This window comes from Epinephelus fuscoguttatus, linkage group LG16 (assembly GCF_011397635.1).
Source record: "Epinephelus fuscoguttatus linkage group LG16, E.fuscoguttatus.final_Chr_v1".
Classification (NCBI taxonomy): domain Eukaryota; kingdom Metazoa; phylum Chordata; class Actinopteri; order Perciformes; family Serranidae; genus Epinephelus; species Epinephelus fuscoguttatus.
In genome coordinates, this window is record NC_064767.1 from 16262462 (window position 1) to 16278191 (window position 15730).

A 15730-nucleotide genomic window follows, 5' to 3' on the forward strand; every position below is an offset into this window, starting at 1 on the left:
TGGGGCCCATCGCAGGGGGCGAAGCATAGGCATTTTGCTCATATTCTTGTTCTCATGTTTGCACTAATGTAAAATGTTTAAATACAGGACTCTTACTGTAGAGGATGCTCTTTCATGACTAATTATTTATGACCTTATGACCCCTGTTCATCTTAATCCTGGTGTAGGCACCACTGCTGCAGAAATGACAGCAATATTGGTCCTTTTGTCCACTTTCACTGACACACACACACACACACACACACACACACACACACACACACACACCAGCATGATTTTAGGTCATGGGCCAGAAACCACAATATTCCCTCTGTACCATATTGGAGGCTGTACACAGAGAGTATTGCTGTAAACCAGAGGCTGTGGTGCTGCTGCTGTACTCTGGACCACTATAATAATCTGGATGGAGGAGTCCAGCTGCACTGCGTCCATTTAGGTGAAGCGCCATATAAGGCTTTGAACACTGCACTGATGAGGCTCTGGGTCTCCCTGCTATGTCGCAATGCTCCCTAAGCAGTAGATTAAACTGTAAGTGTTTGCTGCTGAGATTTTTCTTATTTAAAAAGTGGTGATTCTACCTTGTCAGGCACTGACTTGCACAAAATAATTATCAATTAACGAGTTACACTGTGTTATTTTAACACCCAAGAACTTGATTTATATGTGTACTATTTGCACAAATAATCTCATGTGTTCAACGTGATGCTGGTGACATCAGCCTTACCACCAGCTACGCAATCGTGCGTCGTGCTTCTATTTTTTACATCAAAAGGCTATTTTTGAACTGGGGTGCACCAACGTGCTTTAGACTGACAGAGAGGACAATATAAGTAGCTACAGAGCCACAGAGACTGAAAGCTGGAAGTACTTTCATGCCCTTTTCAAAGCTGCCATCGTGTCAATGCGCAATTGCGCAGCCAGGAAACCTTGAGCTGTGAGACCAGAGGCAGCAAGGGGGCTTGAAAACTACCGCAGCGCCTCTCGAGAAAAAAAAGCTTCCTGCTGTGACCCCATTCCCATGAAACGGACTCCCAGATTTCCTCATAACAGCCAGGCGAGCTTTCTCTCTCTATGAATTACCTGCGGCTGAAGTGCGGACGCTGTTGGAGGGACCGCTGCGTTTACTGAAGACATTTGGAGCCCGGGGAGAGTAAGCATGACAATGTATGGGACTCATATATGTTGTGACTGCAGCTCACGATGACAGTTCGCATCAGGACTGTGGATGCACTCATCAAAAGTCTGGATATTTCAGAGGAAGCACCATGGACGCAGCGGACATAGTTGCTTCCGTTTTGGTTTTGGGGATTATTATCGTGTCGCTGCTGTCCAACGTTGTGGTGCTGATCTGCTTTCTGTACAACCCAGAGATCCGCAAACAGGTACCGGCTCTTTTTATTCTCAACTTGACGTTTTGCAACCTGTTGCTAAGCGTGTCCAACATGCCACTAACTCTGATCGGGCTCATCACCACGGGCCACCCCGGAGGCAGCGGCTTCTGCCAAATTGTGGGTTTCCTCGACACTTTTCTCACCACTAACTCCATGCTCAGCATGGCAGCTCTCAGCATCGATAGATGGGTGGCTGTTGTGTTCCCACTCAGCTACCACTCCAGAATACGGCACCGGGACGCAGTGATAGCGCTGGCGTACACGTGGATTCACTCACTTTGCTTCTCCACAGTGGCCACCTGCCGCTCCTGGGTCGGGTACCATCACCTTTACGCATCGTGCACTCTCTGCAGTGTCAGGGCCAAGGGAGCCGGGACGCAGTTCATCATATTCACCGTGGCTTTGCACTCCCTCACTTTCCTCCTCACGCTGATCGTGTTGTGTGTAACGTACCTGAAAGTGCTCAAAGTTGCAAGGTTTCACTGTAAACGCATCGACGTGATCACTATGCAGACGCTGGTGCTGCTTGTGGATATTCACCCCAGGTAAACAGTCATTAGAGATGTACTCAGTCTAATCCATTTGTCTTTGACGGAAATGCTTGTGTGTCTGTTCCCTTTCATTTTGTTCAGTATGGTGAGCAGAAGGAACATTTTGATCCCGTGGCAAAATCAGAGCATGCTCTATTTGCAGTTAAGACGTTGTGTGTGCTTAAAAGTGTGGTTATGCCTGAAAACCTGCACTGGATGATGATGGTGTTGGTTTTCTCTTAGTTGCTGTCAGTTGATGGACAAAAACATAATCAATTTATTCATAAGAAATGTCTCCACTTTGAGGATTTGCTGCTTATATCATTTTAATTCAACTCCTGTCTGTTCTTTTGGAATTTTTTGTTTGACAAAAACAAGCAATTTGAAATGTCACGTTGGATTCCTGTCAAATTTAGACTTTTATCTAATTGCTGTATAACAGTATACGTTGTGGGACCACACATTCATTTAAAATGCTCCACTGATGATGATTAAACCCTGCTGAGCCCGCCTGCAGTCAGTGTTTACACTATCATGTCTCATTAGGGTCACCAAGGCCTTCCTCATTCTCCGTATTCCCATCATCCGCCATCCATCCCGATTTAGTCAAATAATTAAACCCTCCATTAACATAATTGATAAACGCACAGTGTGAAATTTCTCCACTGCAATCTTCAGAGACAGGGCGCACAGTTCACTGGCTTCCTCCTGTCCATCCCACATGTTTTCTCTGCGGACTGCTTCATTATGTCTGCGTGTCTCTGATCATGCCTCCCGGGTGGATAATTGTGCTTGTGTGCTTTGGCAGTGTGCGGCAGAAATGCTTGGATGAGCAGAAGCGGAGGAGGCAGAGGGCCACCAAGAAGATCAGTACTTTCATCGGCACATTTGTGGTGTGCTTCACCCCTTATGTCATCACAAGGTGAGCAGTGACTGATAGTATTGTGTATGGGGATTTATGTGTGAGGTGATTAACAACATGTACAGTATCATCAAACGTGAATTCGTCCTTCCTTTTGAATCACAAGATTGAAAAGAAATGCTTTACATTCAGCGTCAGTGAGATTAAACTACAGTTGAATTCTGCACATCTTGTCTTCACTTAGCTGTAAGAAAAAGATTCAAATTATCTTCTTTGTTCTGATTCACAAGTAGAACAACTCTCCCAAGACTCTCTCTCGATTTGACAGAGTGATTTTGGGTTTTCACTTACCTTTCTGCTGCTAATGTGCTTACACTCGCCTTATCACCAGAACACAGATGGCGATAATTATTTCCAATGCTGTCTTGTTATCTGGTAACATTTTAAACATATTCAACTGCTTCCTTTTCATTATCCCGCAGCTTACTGGTTCCACACACATTCCTAATCCTTGTCGTTAGTCTCCACAACTGGGGAGATGAGAGGGAGAGGGAGCGAGACAGAGGGAGATAGCAAATGAGTCAGTGATGGTATCACTGGCTCTCATTAGTATTAGCCCCAGTATTAGTGGTGGCAACCTGTCAGAAGCTGTTAGAATTGTGCAAACATTAGGAGGCGTGCGGTGGTGAGACATGTTAGACTTAAGGAGATCACGCTCGTTAAGAAGACAGATTAAAGAGAAAACAAGGCTCCTGCTGGTTTTCACTTTGATTTATTAGGACAAAGGAAGTGTCAAGCACTGGATTTGTTGTAAAATGAATTTAACGAGCAAGAAATCCAGAGGCAGTGAAACTGACACCCATCAGTTCACATTCCCCAGCACAGTGGTGACATTTCAGTGAAGTGAAATGATGACATTTTCACCACATTACATCACTGGGAGAGGGTCATTCGCTTTAGATATCTTCCATTCCACTTACTAAGAGTTGGTTTGCGTTTTCCTCAAGGATAACGTGTGACTTATTTTCTCTTTTTGTCTTCATTTGAGGTAGAATTGTAGAGCTTTTCTCCCCGTGGCCCATAAACCCTCACTGGGGCGTGTTGTCCAAATGTTTGGCCTACAGCAAGGCAGCGAGCGACCCGTTTGTCTACTCGCTGCTGCGGCACCAGTACAGGAAGACCTGCAACCTTCTGGCCAACAAAGTCCTCAAGAGGAGTCCGCTCAACTCCTCCTCCCTCAGGATGGAGAACAGCGCAGTGAGGAGCGACAACAACTGCAACACAACCAACAACATCCAGCCACCTGCCAACAAGCCACTCGGCCCGTGACAGTAATCACTCAGAGAGACATTTAGGGTACTTTATTGTGCTGAAGGTGGTTTGGATTTGACATCTTACTTTGATGTCAACATTCATGAGAAAGGCGGTATGACAGTAGATTCACCTCTGTGTGTTGGTGTAATATCAGAGTGAGCTTTTCACTTAATTAGTTGTTGGAGGACGAGGCTGGTGATATTCTATATTTTCATACTGCCAGATGAGAGATCAAAACAAACTGCACACGAGTCCATCTCTGAATACTTTCCTCAGAGTCTTGTCTAGATGGTTGTCACGAGATTTAATGTTCCATGTTTCAAGTGATCATTGTAACACAAACCATTATCTTCCCCTCGCCCTAACAAAGTGCTTTTTGTGCCTAAACCTAATGAGACAGGGATATTTCTTCTAGGGTTACCATCTAGCCAGGGCTTTTTCCCAGCATGTCCGTGGCACTCAGCCCCAAGTTCTTTCATTCCTGCTCAGGACACAAGTCTTAAAATAGGTCACAAATAAATTATTTTATTTAAACAAATCTAAATCATTTCCTCAGTTGACTGAGCACTGCAGTTTTCTTTGTAGATGTTCCTTAAAAGGAATTAAAAGTGCATCTGTAGGGGACTTTCAGCAGCAGATTTGGTACACAAGCTGATATTTACAGCAGCAGGACATTAAATCAAAATAAACAACAGAGCCCATGTTTATGAGACTGTCCGTCCTGGAAGAGGGATCCCTCCTCAGTTGCTCTTCCTGAGGTTTCTACTGTTTTTTTCCCCGTTAAAGGTTTTTTTTGGGGGAGTTTTTCCTTATCCGCTGTGAGGGTCCAAAGGACAGAGAGATGTCGTATGCTGTAAAGCCCTGTGAGGCAAATTGTGATTTGTGATATTAGGCTTTATAAATAAAATTGATTGATTGAATTGAAGGAACATGTCAGCCAGTGCAACTCATAGAGGTATTTTTAATAGTTTTTGGACAACAGTAGAGGTCTTAAGCTGCTTGTACACCACAGCGCAGTATTGCCACTACAGTCCACAGCTGCAATGGTACAAGCACAGGCTTGCTTGTATCTGCACTCTGTAGCTAGACAACAGAAATCACAAAAAATACCAAAGATTTCTACATATTTGGACAACTTACTCGTCATCTAAAATTTGGTGGAAATGTTATCCTAGGCCTAGTTTTTTTTCTTCTGGTTGCTGTTATAAGTTTCTAGCACCATAAGGCCCGATATTCAAACACTGACATGATCGGGTACTACATCTTGTCTTCTTTTTGTTTCCAGTGATGCCCACTGTTTGATCAGCTAAAGCAAGGTTGCTACCGCCTGAAATTCAACACAGTGAGCTCAGCGTAGCAGAGCGAAATCTGTGCACTTTCACATGGGTGGTAACCATTTTATACCCCTATGCTGCCTTCTCCTCATTGACATGACTGGCAGTGGTGAGTTGTCATGCAGCGGCGTGAAAGCCCCATAAGGCACAGAAGTGTCATCTACTTCGGCTACACAGGCATTAAATGCCAGTAGGATCTGTTCATTGAAACATGTAGAATATCTCCAGTCTTATCCTTAAAAGAAGAATCAATCCAACCACTTTTGTAGGTTGTGTGTGTGGGTTGTAACGGCTTGTGTAAAACTGTCTTCTTCTGCAGAGAGTGACTAATGAGATTCTTTTGTAGCATACTGGTAAATTTGTGTCAACTAGCCTGTAACATGGACATTATGGTGACTAATTTGTTAATTGTGTCATTGACGGCACATATTAATGTGAACCAGAGTGTAGCCCCGCCTCCAACTTGCAGGACCCAGGAGCCTGTTGTCACTCCCAGATGGATCAGCAGGTCTTACATGTGGACTAACACTAGAGGACAGCTACATTCTTAAGTGTGAACATCCTCTGATGCTATTAAATGTTTGGTCGGATCAGTAATGTATTAACACAGGAGTAAAACCAAGAGTATTTTCATTACCTCAAGTCAGTATTGTATATTATATTATGTAAAAAAAAAAAAAAAACCTGATTTAAGTGTAACAAATTTTACATCCCTTCTGAACTGAATGGCTGAATTTCTAAAATTCATGCATAACTTCTGACCTCAATGATGGCTGGGTAAAGTAGTTGATGTGCTGGAGGGATGATAGAATATAGATGATTTTAACAGTACAGTCATGTTGTATGCATGTCGGTGTATACAGCATTAATGACTGTATGTTGTAGCTGTGAGGCCTGAGTTTTAAAGTGCCTTTTAGACTATGAGCTCTCTGAATTAATGAAAACACAACAGAGGAAACCTTCACATTGTCATTTAATTGGTATTGTGTGCTGTGGTCAAAAACGATAACGGAGCCTGTTATGCAGTCTGGTCGCATTGTAAGAGAGTTTTTAAGTAATATTTATTTTGTAATACCACCACATTGTATCGTCGCATCGGGCAAAACAGGGTGAAATATTATTCGAATGTGGTAGCAGCTATTCAGTGACGTGTAATTAACATTCCAGCTCATGCCGTTTGAGCGGCTGTGTGACGTCTGGGTTGTAAAAATGATTCATTTTGACAACACTGGCGAATCAGGATGTTGTGTTTTTACTTTACTGTGACAGTATGAAGCCTTTAAAAGGCAGAAAAATCTATTTATTTTTGTCAAAGCTGTGTCTGATTTTTGCTAAATACGTTTGTGATGATATTGCAATAAATGCTGTGCATTTTGACATTTTAAAACAAGTGTCTTCTTCCGCATGTATTATTAATGTCTCTACTCGTTGCTATATGATTTGAAATGATGCATAGGCAGTTAATTTCTGCTGGAACAATGCTTTACCAAAAGACAAGCCTGCCAAATCTTAACACCTTTATTCTCCCACGCTGATTAAGTCAGGGAGAAGGAATAATTAATTTGAAAAATCATTTAAGATGTGTTCCACCCACCACTGCTGCTGTTGATGTGGCAGCAGAACAAAGACGTTTTATACAGGCATTGGGGCTGTGAGTTAAAGGCTTGTTTTAATTGTAGAGCTGCTATAGGGAGTGGGAAACGAAGACAGGGAGCCAAGAAAAAGAAAAGTAGGCACAACCTCACCAAGTTTGTGCAGCTGTGGCAGTACTTATAGATTCTAGGAATCTGCAGCCTCCTCATCTATCTTCCCCCCTCTAAGAAAATACTGATTCAATTTACTATTTTTCTTGTGAGGATAGATGATAGAAATTTGATTCATTTTGACAACACTGGCAAATCAGCATGTTTTGTTTTTACTAGGGCTGTTAAGCAATTAAAAAAATTTTAATACATGCTCTGTGATTAATTAATCTAAATTAATCACATACATCAACTTTTGCTGTGAAAGTATTTAAAATATTTCAATTCAAATGAATTTTGGCAGCTGTTTCGTAGTAAAGTTGCTGGATTTTGGACACAATAGTCCCCTGTCTCTACCACCAAAACTGGTCTGCAAATGCAATCCATTCTGTATGGGACTTAGTCAGTTGGTCACAGGTAGACTTGCTCAGCTTGTGTCTGAACACCTGGTCGAGTGTGGCTTGACAAGGCTGGCTGCTAGGGCTAGCATCAGAGGCTGTGCTAGCTCGGACCGCTGGGTTCGCTGCTAAGTTCTTTGCATTGAGGTGATATTTCAGACTTAAAGTATTCCAATGGAACAAAAATTCCTTACAGCAAAAATTGCAGAGAACGGTGCTCCAATCAACAGAGCCATCTGGGCTTTTTTCAGAGATAAATGTTTCATTCACAGGACCAAGCAGCATCGTCTTGTCTGCCTCCAACATGTGACAAAGCCACTGTGGCCTTCAGTGACGCACAGGGTCAAAGGGCACCACAGAACAGGAATAATCGGCGTTCATTTTTTTAACGCATCATTTTTTTCTGTGATTAATTAATTGAAATTAACGTGTTATTTTGACAGCCCTAGTTTTTACTTTACTCTGACAGTATGAAGCCTTTAAAATACAGAAAATCTATTTAATTTTTTCAAAGCTCTGTCTGATTTTTGTGTCAGGTGAAGACACATATCATGTCATGTTTTTGCAACAACAGATAAGTGACCAATTGATGTACACACTGTAGAAAACACATGTATGTCCATAAGTAAACTCAACCAGTACATAACCTTTGTAGTAAATACATTAAAAAAAGTGACCAACTGATTTACACCCTAACTGATAACATACAGAGTGTTTCAGGGTTCACGTGATGTTGGATAACTCACCCATCTCCCACAGAGAGCAGGTAAAGTGTAACAAACACCAGTGGGTGGGGCCCAGAAAAACACCTGTCTATTATTTAGTAGGCTTTGCTATGTAGTTATGTTGTTGTGGCCTTATGTAATATTCAAAAATAATAGGAGTAATAATATTAGGAAAAAAAAAATAGTAAAAGATAAACATTTTGATTTTTTCTTCCCCCATTTGTGGCGCCCCCTGTGGATGACGGCACCCTTCGCATTCGCCTGTACTTCCTATGCCCAGGGGCGGCACCAGGTTCCTGGCTGCTGTCGTACAAGGGCTCACACCCACAACTGTCCCATTAACGCTGAGGAAATCCTGGGGCTGAAACACATTCCTTTTCTTCTGCTGCTGTGCGTCACTAAAAGTATTACACACCGACTTGTCAGCGCTGACGACCTCACTTGCTATTTTTGTGATTTTTGAGTCGGCAGCCATTATACTCTAAAATAATCTGAGATGGCAGTTCTTTTGTTTGAACTATCATCTATCCTTCACAAACTCTCCGGTTAACCTCCTTCTTTCCACTTTACCCACTTTAATAACAAGTGCCTGCGACAATATCTATTCTGTCTCCATCAAACACATGAGACAATCACGACTTGTCACCCATCAAAGCTGCCTCCGCTGCTTTTTTATTATTCACCAGGGGGGCAAAAGCTACATTTATCATATCACTGTATTCAGCAGAGCACGCCAATCAAGGGCAATTAGTGGACAGTATTCAGAAAGTTTGGAAGGATCCCCAGTCTGGAGGTGTGCGTATATCTAATCTCCTTGGGAGACTCAGTGAGTGGGTGAGAGGCAGACACAAACCTGCCGTACACAAAACGCTGCACACGTAGCCTTGTGATTAAGCTACAGTGCGTGGGAAGTACAAAAAAGCAGAGGAGGAAGGCAGGGAAGACGAGTGCACTGGCTGACTTCACACAGCCCTGATGCCAGAGCAGGGGTAGTTCTCCCAGTCTCATAAAGTAAAAGTTGTCCTGATAAAACCTCACTGCAAACTGTATGAAGGAAAAATGTCAGTAGAGATCTGAGGTGCTAATTTGTTGTGTTTCATGAGCTTTAAATGCAGAACTATGTCAAAATGATATTACTTTTCCAGTAATGAGTAGTGTAACTAATTACTAATAAAATTTCAGTGATGATATATACAGTATATTACAACTCATTACAAATTTCCTTTTGTTATCGACCCACTACTGACTGAAAACCAGTCACATCAGCAGACTCATCCTAAAACCTGTGGTCTGAAATATTGACTATGACGACAACACAACAACGTGAAGCTCCAGGAGATACACCCCACCAAAGGTGAGCTCCTCTCAGCCACAGACGTTGGCTGTAGCCCTACACTGGCTTGACAACTAAAACTGGATCTTATTTGTGGGCAGCTGCAGCTACAAAGAAGTGATTAAGCTTGTAGTTGGATATGTGGTGGATGACATGTTGCTCCATGAGTGACCTTGTTGTGAGCAGTTTCATGTGGAAACTATTTTCCCATGCCAACTGAATCACAACGCAGAAGGAAGAGTGCATCTACTCATGGACGAGAGACTAGGGAAAGCACAAGATGTAAACATTAAAGGCATCCTGAGCTGAGCTATATAGCATTAGGTAGCTCAGTGGTGCTACTTGAGCCAGCAGTAGATGCACGCTTCCTTCTGCGCAGTGATACAGTGGGCAGGTGTAGTTTAGAATGAAGTAAATAGTTCCTACATGAAACTGCTCACAACAAGGTCTGTGGATTATTTTGAGTAACCAGGTCATGATTTCTGGAAAGAGACATTGCTGTTGAGTGTTTCAAATATATTTTTTTGGTACACAATCTAGCTCTATTATATTCAAGATAAGCCAGATATCTCTATGGCTGATATCTCCAACACTCTGCAACTCAAATAAAAACCGTCCAGATAGATTAATAGCACTATAGGTAAGAGGGAAAATAAGTATTTTTGATTTTGGGGTGAACTGTCCCTTTAAATTATATGCTAAGCTGCCATGCAGTCACTACATATGGCTTTATCATGCAAGCTTTTACAAATCCGTATGTCAAATACAGATTTTCGACCAAATAGAAAGATACATACAATATGTCCAAATATTGTATGAAGGAAGCTGCTGGGTAAAGCTCAGATACAAAACCTTTGACCAGACTTGATAGACACAGAATATCCTGGCTAGAATATTAGATAGTAAGTACTGACATTCAACACAGATGAGATGAATTTTGAAAAATATGTGCAGCTTTATTGAGTCACAAGATTATAGGAAGTGAAGACAAGACAAGAGATAGATTAATTTGATGTATGTTTTTCTTTTTTTAACTGATTGCGTAGTAAGGAAAATCGGCAGAGTAACTTGGCTCGCCCATGCACAGCCACTTCTTTTAATCAGCGGCAGCAACACTGAACTGCATGAATCATCCAAGATGCACTAAGAAAACCTAAGTGATCTTTTTAATTTCTTTATGCCTACAGCGGAGCAAACAATGTGTTTCACTGCACGCTCCCTCGGGTTTGCTCATTAATCATACTAACACAGGCAGGTGTTACACATCAGTCAGCGCTCAGACATCACAAACCACTTGATCACAACGACCAAAACATGAAGTGATAATGAATACTGCAGATGTGTCTTTCCGTTTTGTCTTACTGTCTCTTTACTCTCAGTCTCTCGTTTTCTTCGCCCTCAGCCTCTGATGGTCTTGTCCGTAACTCTGCCAGTGGGGCTATCGGACTGACTAGGGGCATATAATGTGAAGTGAATCATGGGAATGTTGGACCCAGATGTCTCGGTATTCCCTGTGACCCTGAAGCAAACAGCCTGCCCTGCTCATGGGACCAATAAAAAGAGACCATCTATTTCTGTCCAGGAATGCTGTATTTGTTTTTGCGGTGGGTTGTAGAATGATTTTGTCTTAAATGCATTTGCAGCAGTGTTTAAAGAGTGACATTCCCTTGAAGCGAAAATCTCAAGGACCCTTGAGGATTTCAGACAAACAGCTTTGATTTTAGTCTTTTGGTTTTTCAGAGAGGAGATAATGAAGTTCAACTGGAGTCATGAAGATTATAATAATATAATGGCAAAGTCTAATCCACATGCCCGTGTCTATAGCAAAAATTTGCTGCCTCAAATTACACTGTAATCCATCCAGCAGTTGTTAAGACATTTCACCTCGCAGCACAAATGTCAGCCTGCTGATGACGCCGAAGGAGGGATCAGTGGATCACCAAAGACATCAGGATTCATCCTCTGGGGAATACGGATATCTGCGACAGACTTCTTGGTAATCCACATGATGGTTTTTGAGATATTTCACTAGAAAACAAAAATGTCAACGAAATGAACTCACTTCAGATAGTAGGCGTTATCCTCAGGGGAGCATGAATATCTAAATTTAACAGCAGTTCATCAAATAGTTATGGAGAGATTTCTGATATTGCCATCCCTACAGACACAGCTAGTTCGAGGGATTAGGGATGAGGGGATGTAGGGACAAGGAGGGGAGGAAGCTGGGGGGAATGATGGGAGAAACTAGGGTTGCAGACAGTTGAACGGTGGAATCTGATGGCGGTCTGGTGTCGGCTGAAGGGAGGAGGGCGCAACAGAACAAGGGAAACTGAGACAGAGCGTGGGAGTCATATCTTCACCTGCTTTACAATGGATAGAGGAGGCCCCTGGTGATTCCTGTATTCTGTGGATAGATAGAGAAAGAAAGGGAGAGATAACAGCAAAAATGTAATCTAATTTATACACCAATAATATTACAGCTTATTGCAGTGAAACCTGATCGTGACTTTTCCTGGATTCTACAGATTTGTCGTCAGTGGCAGGAACCTAGAGATAAGCACAGACCCTTATGGTAGACACTGGCATTTAATAGTATGTTAATGATCTGAGTTTTCTCATGCTCCATTCAAGTACCAATCAAAGTGGGATGGGTTTCTCTTCTGCATTAATAATTGCCTGGCAGCACTCTGCACAGCCTGAGCACCACATAGTTCAAGATTCAAAGCAATAAAGGCAATTAAGAACTTAATCCAATCAGACCTTTACGCGAATAGATGAGACCACCTATAAGATCTATAAGGTCCGCCTTTCCAGCAATAACCTCAGAATAATCAGCAGATGGGTTGGAATACATGGGGTGAAATGAAATGTGATGGTGTGCTGTGATATGAATGGTTCTCTGGGGGTTTTTTTTTTTGGCTTCCTCCCACGGACCAAAGACATAAAGATTGGGTTTACTGGTGGCGCTAAATTGCCTGTAGGTGTGAATGTGAGCATGAATGGCTGTCTTTCTCTATGGTCTTGTTTAGAGAATCTGTTTTGGCAAATCCACATTGTCTACAAATTGATTTGTCTGGAGAACAAAAAGATGTGAGATGTGTTTTTTGCAAATCGTATCCGAACCACATTTGGAGGTGGTTTGAAATGAGATTTCTACAGATGTGTCTCAGTCTGGATACTCTGGCTGCTCAAATTTCAAAGTGTAATTTGCCTCTGTCACTCCCACGGCGCACATAGTCATGAAGTTAGATCCAGGTTGACAGAAGTGCTCAGCAGAATCCATGTTGCTGTTAGCGGGGCATCTGTTGCTGAGTTTGTCCGGTGCAACAGAGGAGTCCTGCACTGCATTTTCACAGCATGATTGTTTGGAGGTCAAAATGATGGACCGCCATTTCTTTTCGTTCTTTTTTCTTTTTAAAAGTTCACCTTTATTACTGTAACAAACTGTGATCAGAATTATTGACAGTTGCAATAACATAGAAAAAGAAAAGGCAAACAGACCTCTGGGGATGATGACGGGGACTGACACGATCTATAGCAACAAAACTATGAAACTCAGTGGATATATTTACTGAGGATGCCTCCATCACGGAACAGGAAATAGTCTTTGCTGTCTAGAGTGACTTTAGTTTCATCGTACTCTGGTAGAAGTACTTTGTCTCCAATTTACACACTGACCGGCTGCAAGTTCCTTTTCTGATTGACAGAGCAGGGTCCTGCTGCCACCACTGACCAGCACTTTGCCTTGAGTCTTCTCTGGCAGCATTTGTTACCATCTCTGTGGTAAAGCACTCCACCACCACCCGGTCAAACAAGGGGAGGAATTTTCTGAAGGCCATTTTTGGATGTGTGAGAGCTCTGGGAGTCCATGTGAAGCTGCTGCACCCTAATTTCTTGCTCTGACCATGGTCCTCCATTTCTAATACTTTCATGTTGGACAGTCACATAACCAGCGTAGCTACGTAGTTACTGACTCCTCCATTGTTACCACAGCAACACATTTCGACAGGTTGGTGATGTGTGGACACACAAATCTGATCTGACCACTTGTAAATAACAGTGCTGACAGTCTGTCTTAAAGATCTGGTTTGAGAAACAAATCTGATTTGCCTTTAGTCTGAATGTAGCCTGTGTGTAAACCCTGTGATAGTCCAGGCTCCAGGATGTGCCCCACCTTTCACCCAATGTCAGCTGGAACTGGCTCTGGGCCCCTCACGATCCTTAAGAGGATGAGCATTCACAGAAAATAGATCGATGGAAATGGTTTGCATGATCTACTGACACTATCTCAGGTTGTGAATATGTGCTTGAGGTGTATGTCTTCTTCAAATGTAGTCACTGTTTTGTCATTATATTTCTGACTTTGATGCAAGAGATGAGGACAGACAGAAGAAAAAATAAAGACAGACACACACGTAATAAATAGAAGATTAGTCTAAGCAGAGAAACTTCCCCAACAATAAATACACAGATCTGTTATATCTTTCAGTTGATGCAGAAACACTGCTGCGTCTCCTACGAGAGTAGCTTCATGTCTTAGGTTACATCCAGAGCTGAGTAATGCTGCTCCGCATCAAACAACAGCAAAACTCCAGAGGAGGGAATTCTGCACCGCTTTGTGCTTAAAAATAGATCAGAGGGTAGAAAATGCTCCATATTTGTTATTTTATTCCTCCTCAAAATTCAAGACAAGACAGCAGACACAGTGAGGTGTAACCACGAGCATTTCATTTTGATGTGAATGCTACGTGGATCACTTCAATGTTTTGAGTTTGAAACGTCGTGCTGCTGACCACTAACGAGGGGATGAAGTGAGTGGCTTCAGTCTTCAGGGTGAGTCATTTCCAACCATCTGTTTGATGATCAGAGGACAAAATAACTGCAGAAAGTTTGTGTGAATCCAGGATTTGGATCAGCAACAGATGGTTGTGAAGTGAAACTTCTGATTTGTATCAAATAATTAAAGCAACGTGATCCAACGGCAGGACATTTTGAAGAAATGTATTAATTTATTAAAGTGTTTTCTCTTCTGACATTGCAGATTAGCTCAAAGGAATTACAACACAAACTGATCATACATAAATAATAGAATTGTATTTTATTATACACATGGTATGACTCTGGTGAAATGTCATACAGAAAAAGCTTCAGTGTTTCATTTATCTCAGTCAGTGTTTGCAGGGTGTGTGTGGGTGGCAGAGAGATAAATATTCTGCTGTAGCAGGCCATACATACAGAGGCATGAATAAATACATTAGAATTTATTAAGATAAGATAAGTAAAATCCATTTGTTCTGAGATAAGTTCCTCAGAAAACTTTGTACACGTTATGAAGCAGGCTAAGGCAGCTGCATGTGATCTCCTTGTATCAAGTGCTTTAGATAAGTGCCGCAAATGCTGTCTGGTCTTTTCTGATTTTTTTTTCACTTCTCCAGTTAGCATGCTGCCCATGTTTACCAGTGCTGCCCAGTATACAAGGCACATATTCAGACAACTGCCTCCTACTTCATTGATGGAGCACTGCACGCAGACTCCCAGCGTGCTAAAATCCATTTACTTGTCCCAGCAGTGCTTCAATTTAAGATTGATTCTTCAACCATCGTGATTTTTGTGTCCCTGTCAGAAATAAGAAAAACAAGAATACATTTCCTACTTTTTATTTTTGTCACAGTTCATTGAAACCAAAAGGAACATACAAAAAATTAAATTATAGATTGGTCATTATTTTTATTATATAATATTGGCCCTTTATGTGTGATTTTCACAGTATTTCAGTTTGTCCCTGAGCCAGATTTTGGATTTTCAACCCAGTTATTGATCTAATACAAATGACACAAACATACCCATTTTTGTGAAATGTATCATGTGTTGTAAGATATATTAGTGTTTTAGGAGAAGAAGAAAGAAAAAGATGCACTTTATTAATCCTTGAGGGCAAAGTCAATTATTTTTTCAATCTGTTGTCATATACACACAGGCCTGAAATACACACACATGCACAAACAGGACCTACACATGCATTAAATGGAGAGATGTCAGAGTGTAGGGGCTGTACATGGACAGGTGCCCCGAGCAGTTGGGGGTTCGGTGCCTTGCTCAAG

General features: G+C 41.9%; 1 protein-coding gene and 1 pseudogene across 1 annotated transcript; one reads left to right on the plus strand and one right to left on the minus strand.

The window, feature by feature from the left end:
* The first annotated feature begins 869 nt into the window (after window positions 1–869).
* LOC125903089 (G-protein coupled receptor 26-like) lies at window positions 870–6577 on the plus strand. Its single transcript, XM_049599758.1, has 3 exons — window positions 870–1936; window positions 2730–2843; window positions 3836–6577. Exons 1-3 carry the CDS (start codon window positions 1167–1169, stop codon window positions 4110–4112), a joined length of 1161 nt encoding a protein of 386 aa, XP_049455715.1. The 5' UTR covers window positions 870–1166; the 3' UTR covers window positions 4113–6577.
* Window positions 6578–13184: 6607 nt separating this feature from the next.
* LOC125903856 (10 kDa heat shock protein, mitochondrial-like) lies at window positions 13185–13468 on the minus strand (annotated as a pseudogene).
* Between the last annotated feature and the right edge of the window lie 2262 nt (window positions 13469–15730).

Coding starts and splice junctions, on each gene's coding strand:
- LOC125903089 (XM_049599758.1), top strand. CDS start 1,167: ATGGGACTCATATATGTTGTGACTGCAGCTCACGATGACAGTTCGCAT. Junction 1,937..2,729: donor CTTGTGGATATTCACCCCAG/GTAAACAGTCAT, acceptor GTGCTTTGGCAG/TGTGCGGCAGAAATGCTTGG. Junction 2,844..3,835: donor ACCCCTTATGTCATCACAAG/GTGAGCAGTGAC, acceptor CATTTGAGGTAG/AATTGTAGAGCTTTTCTCCC.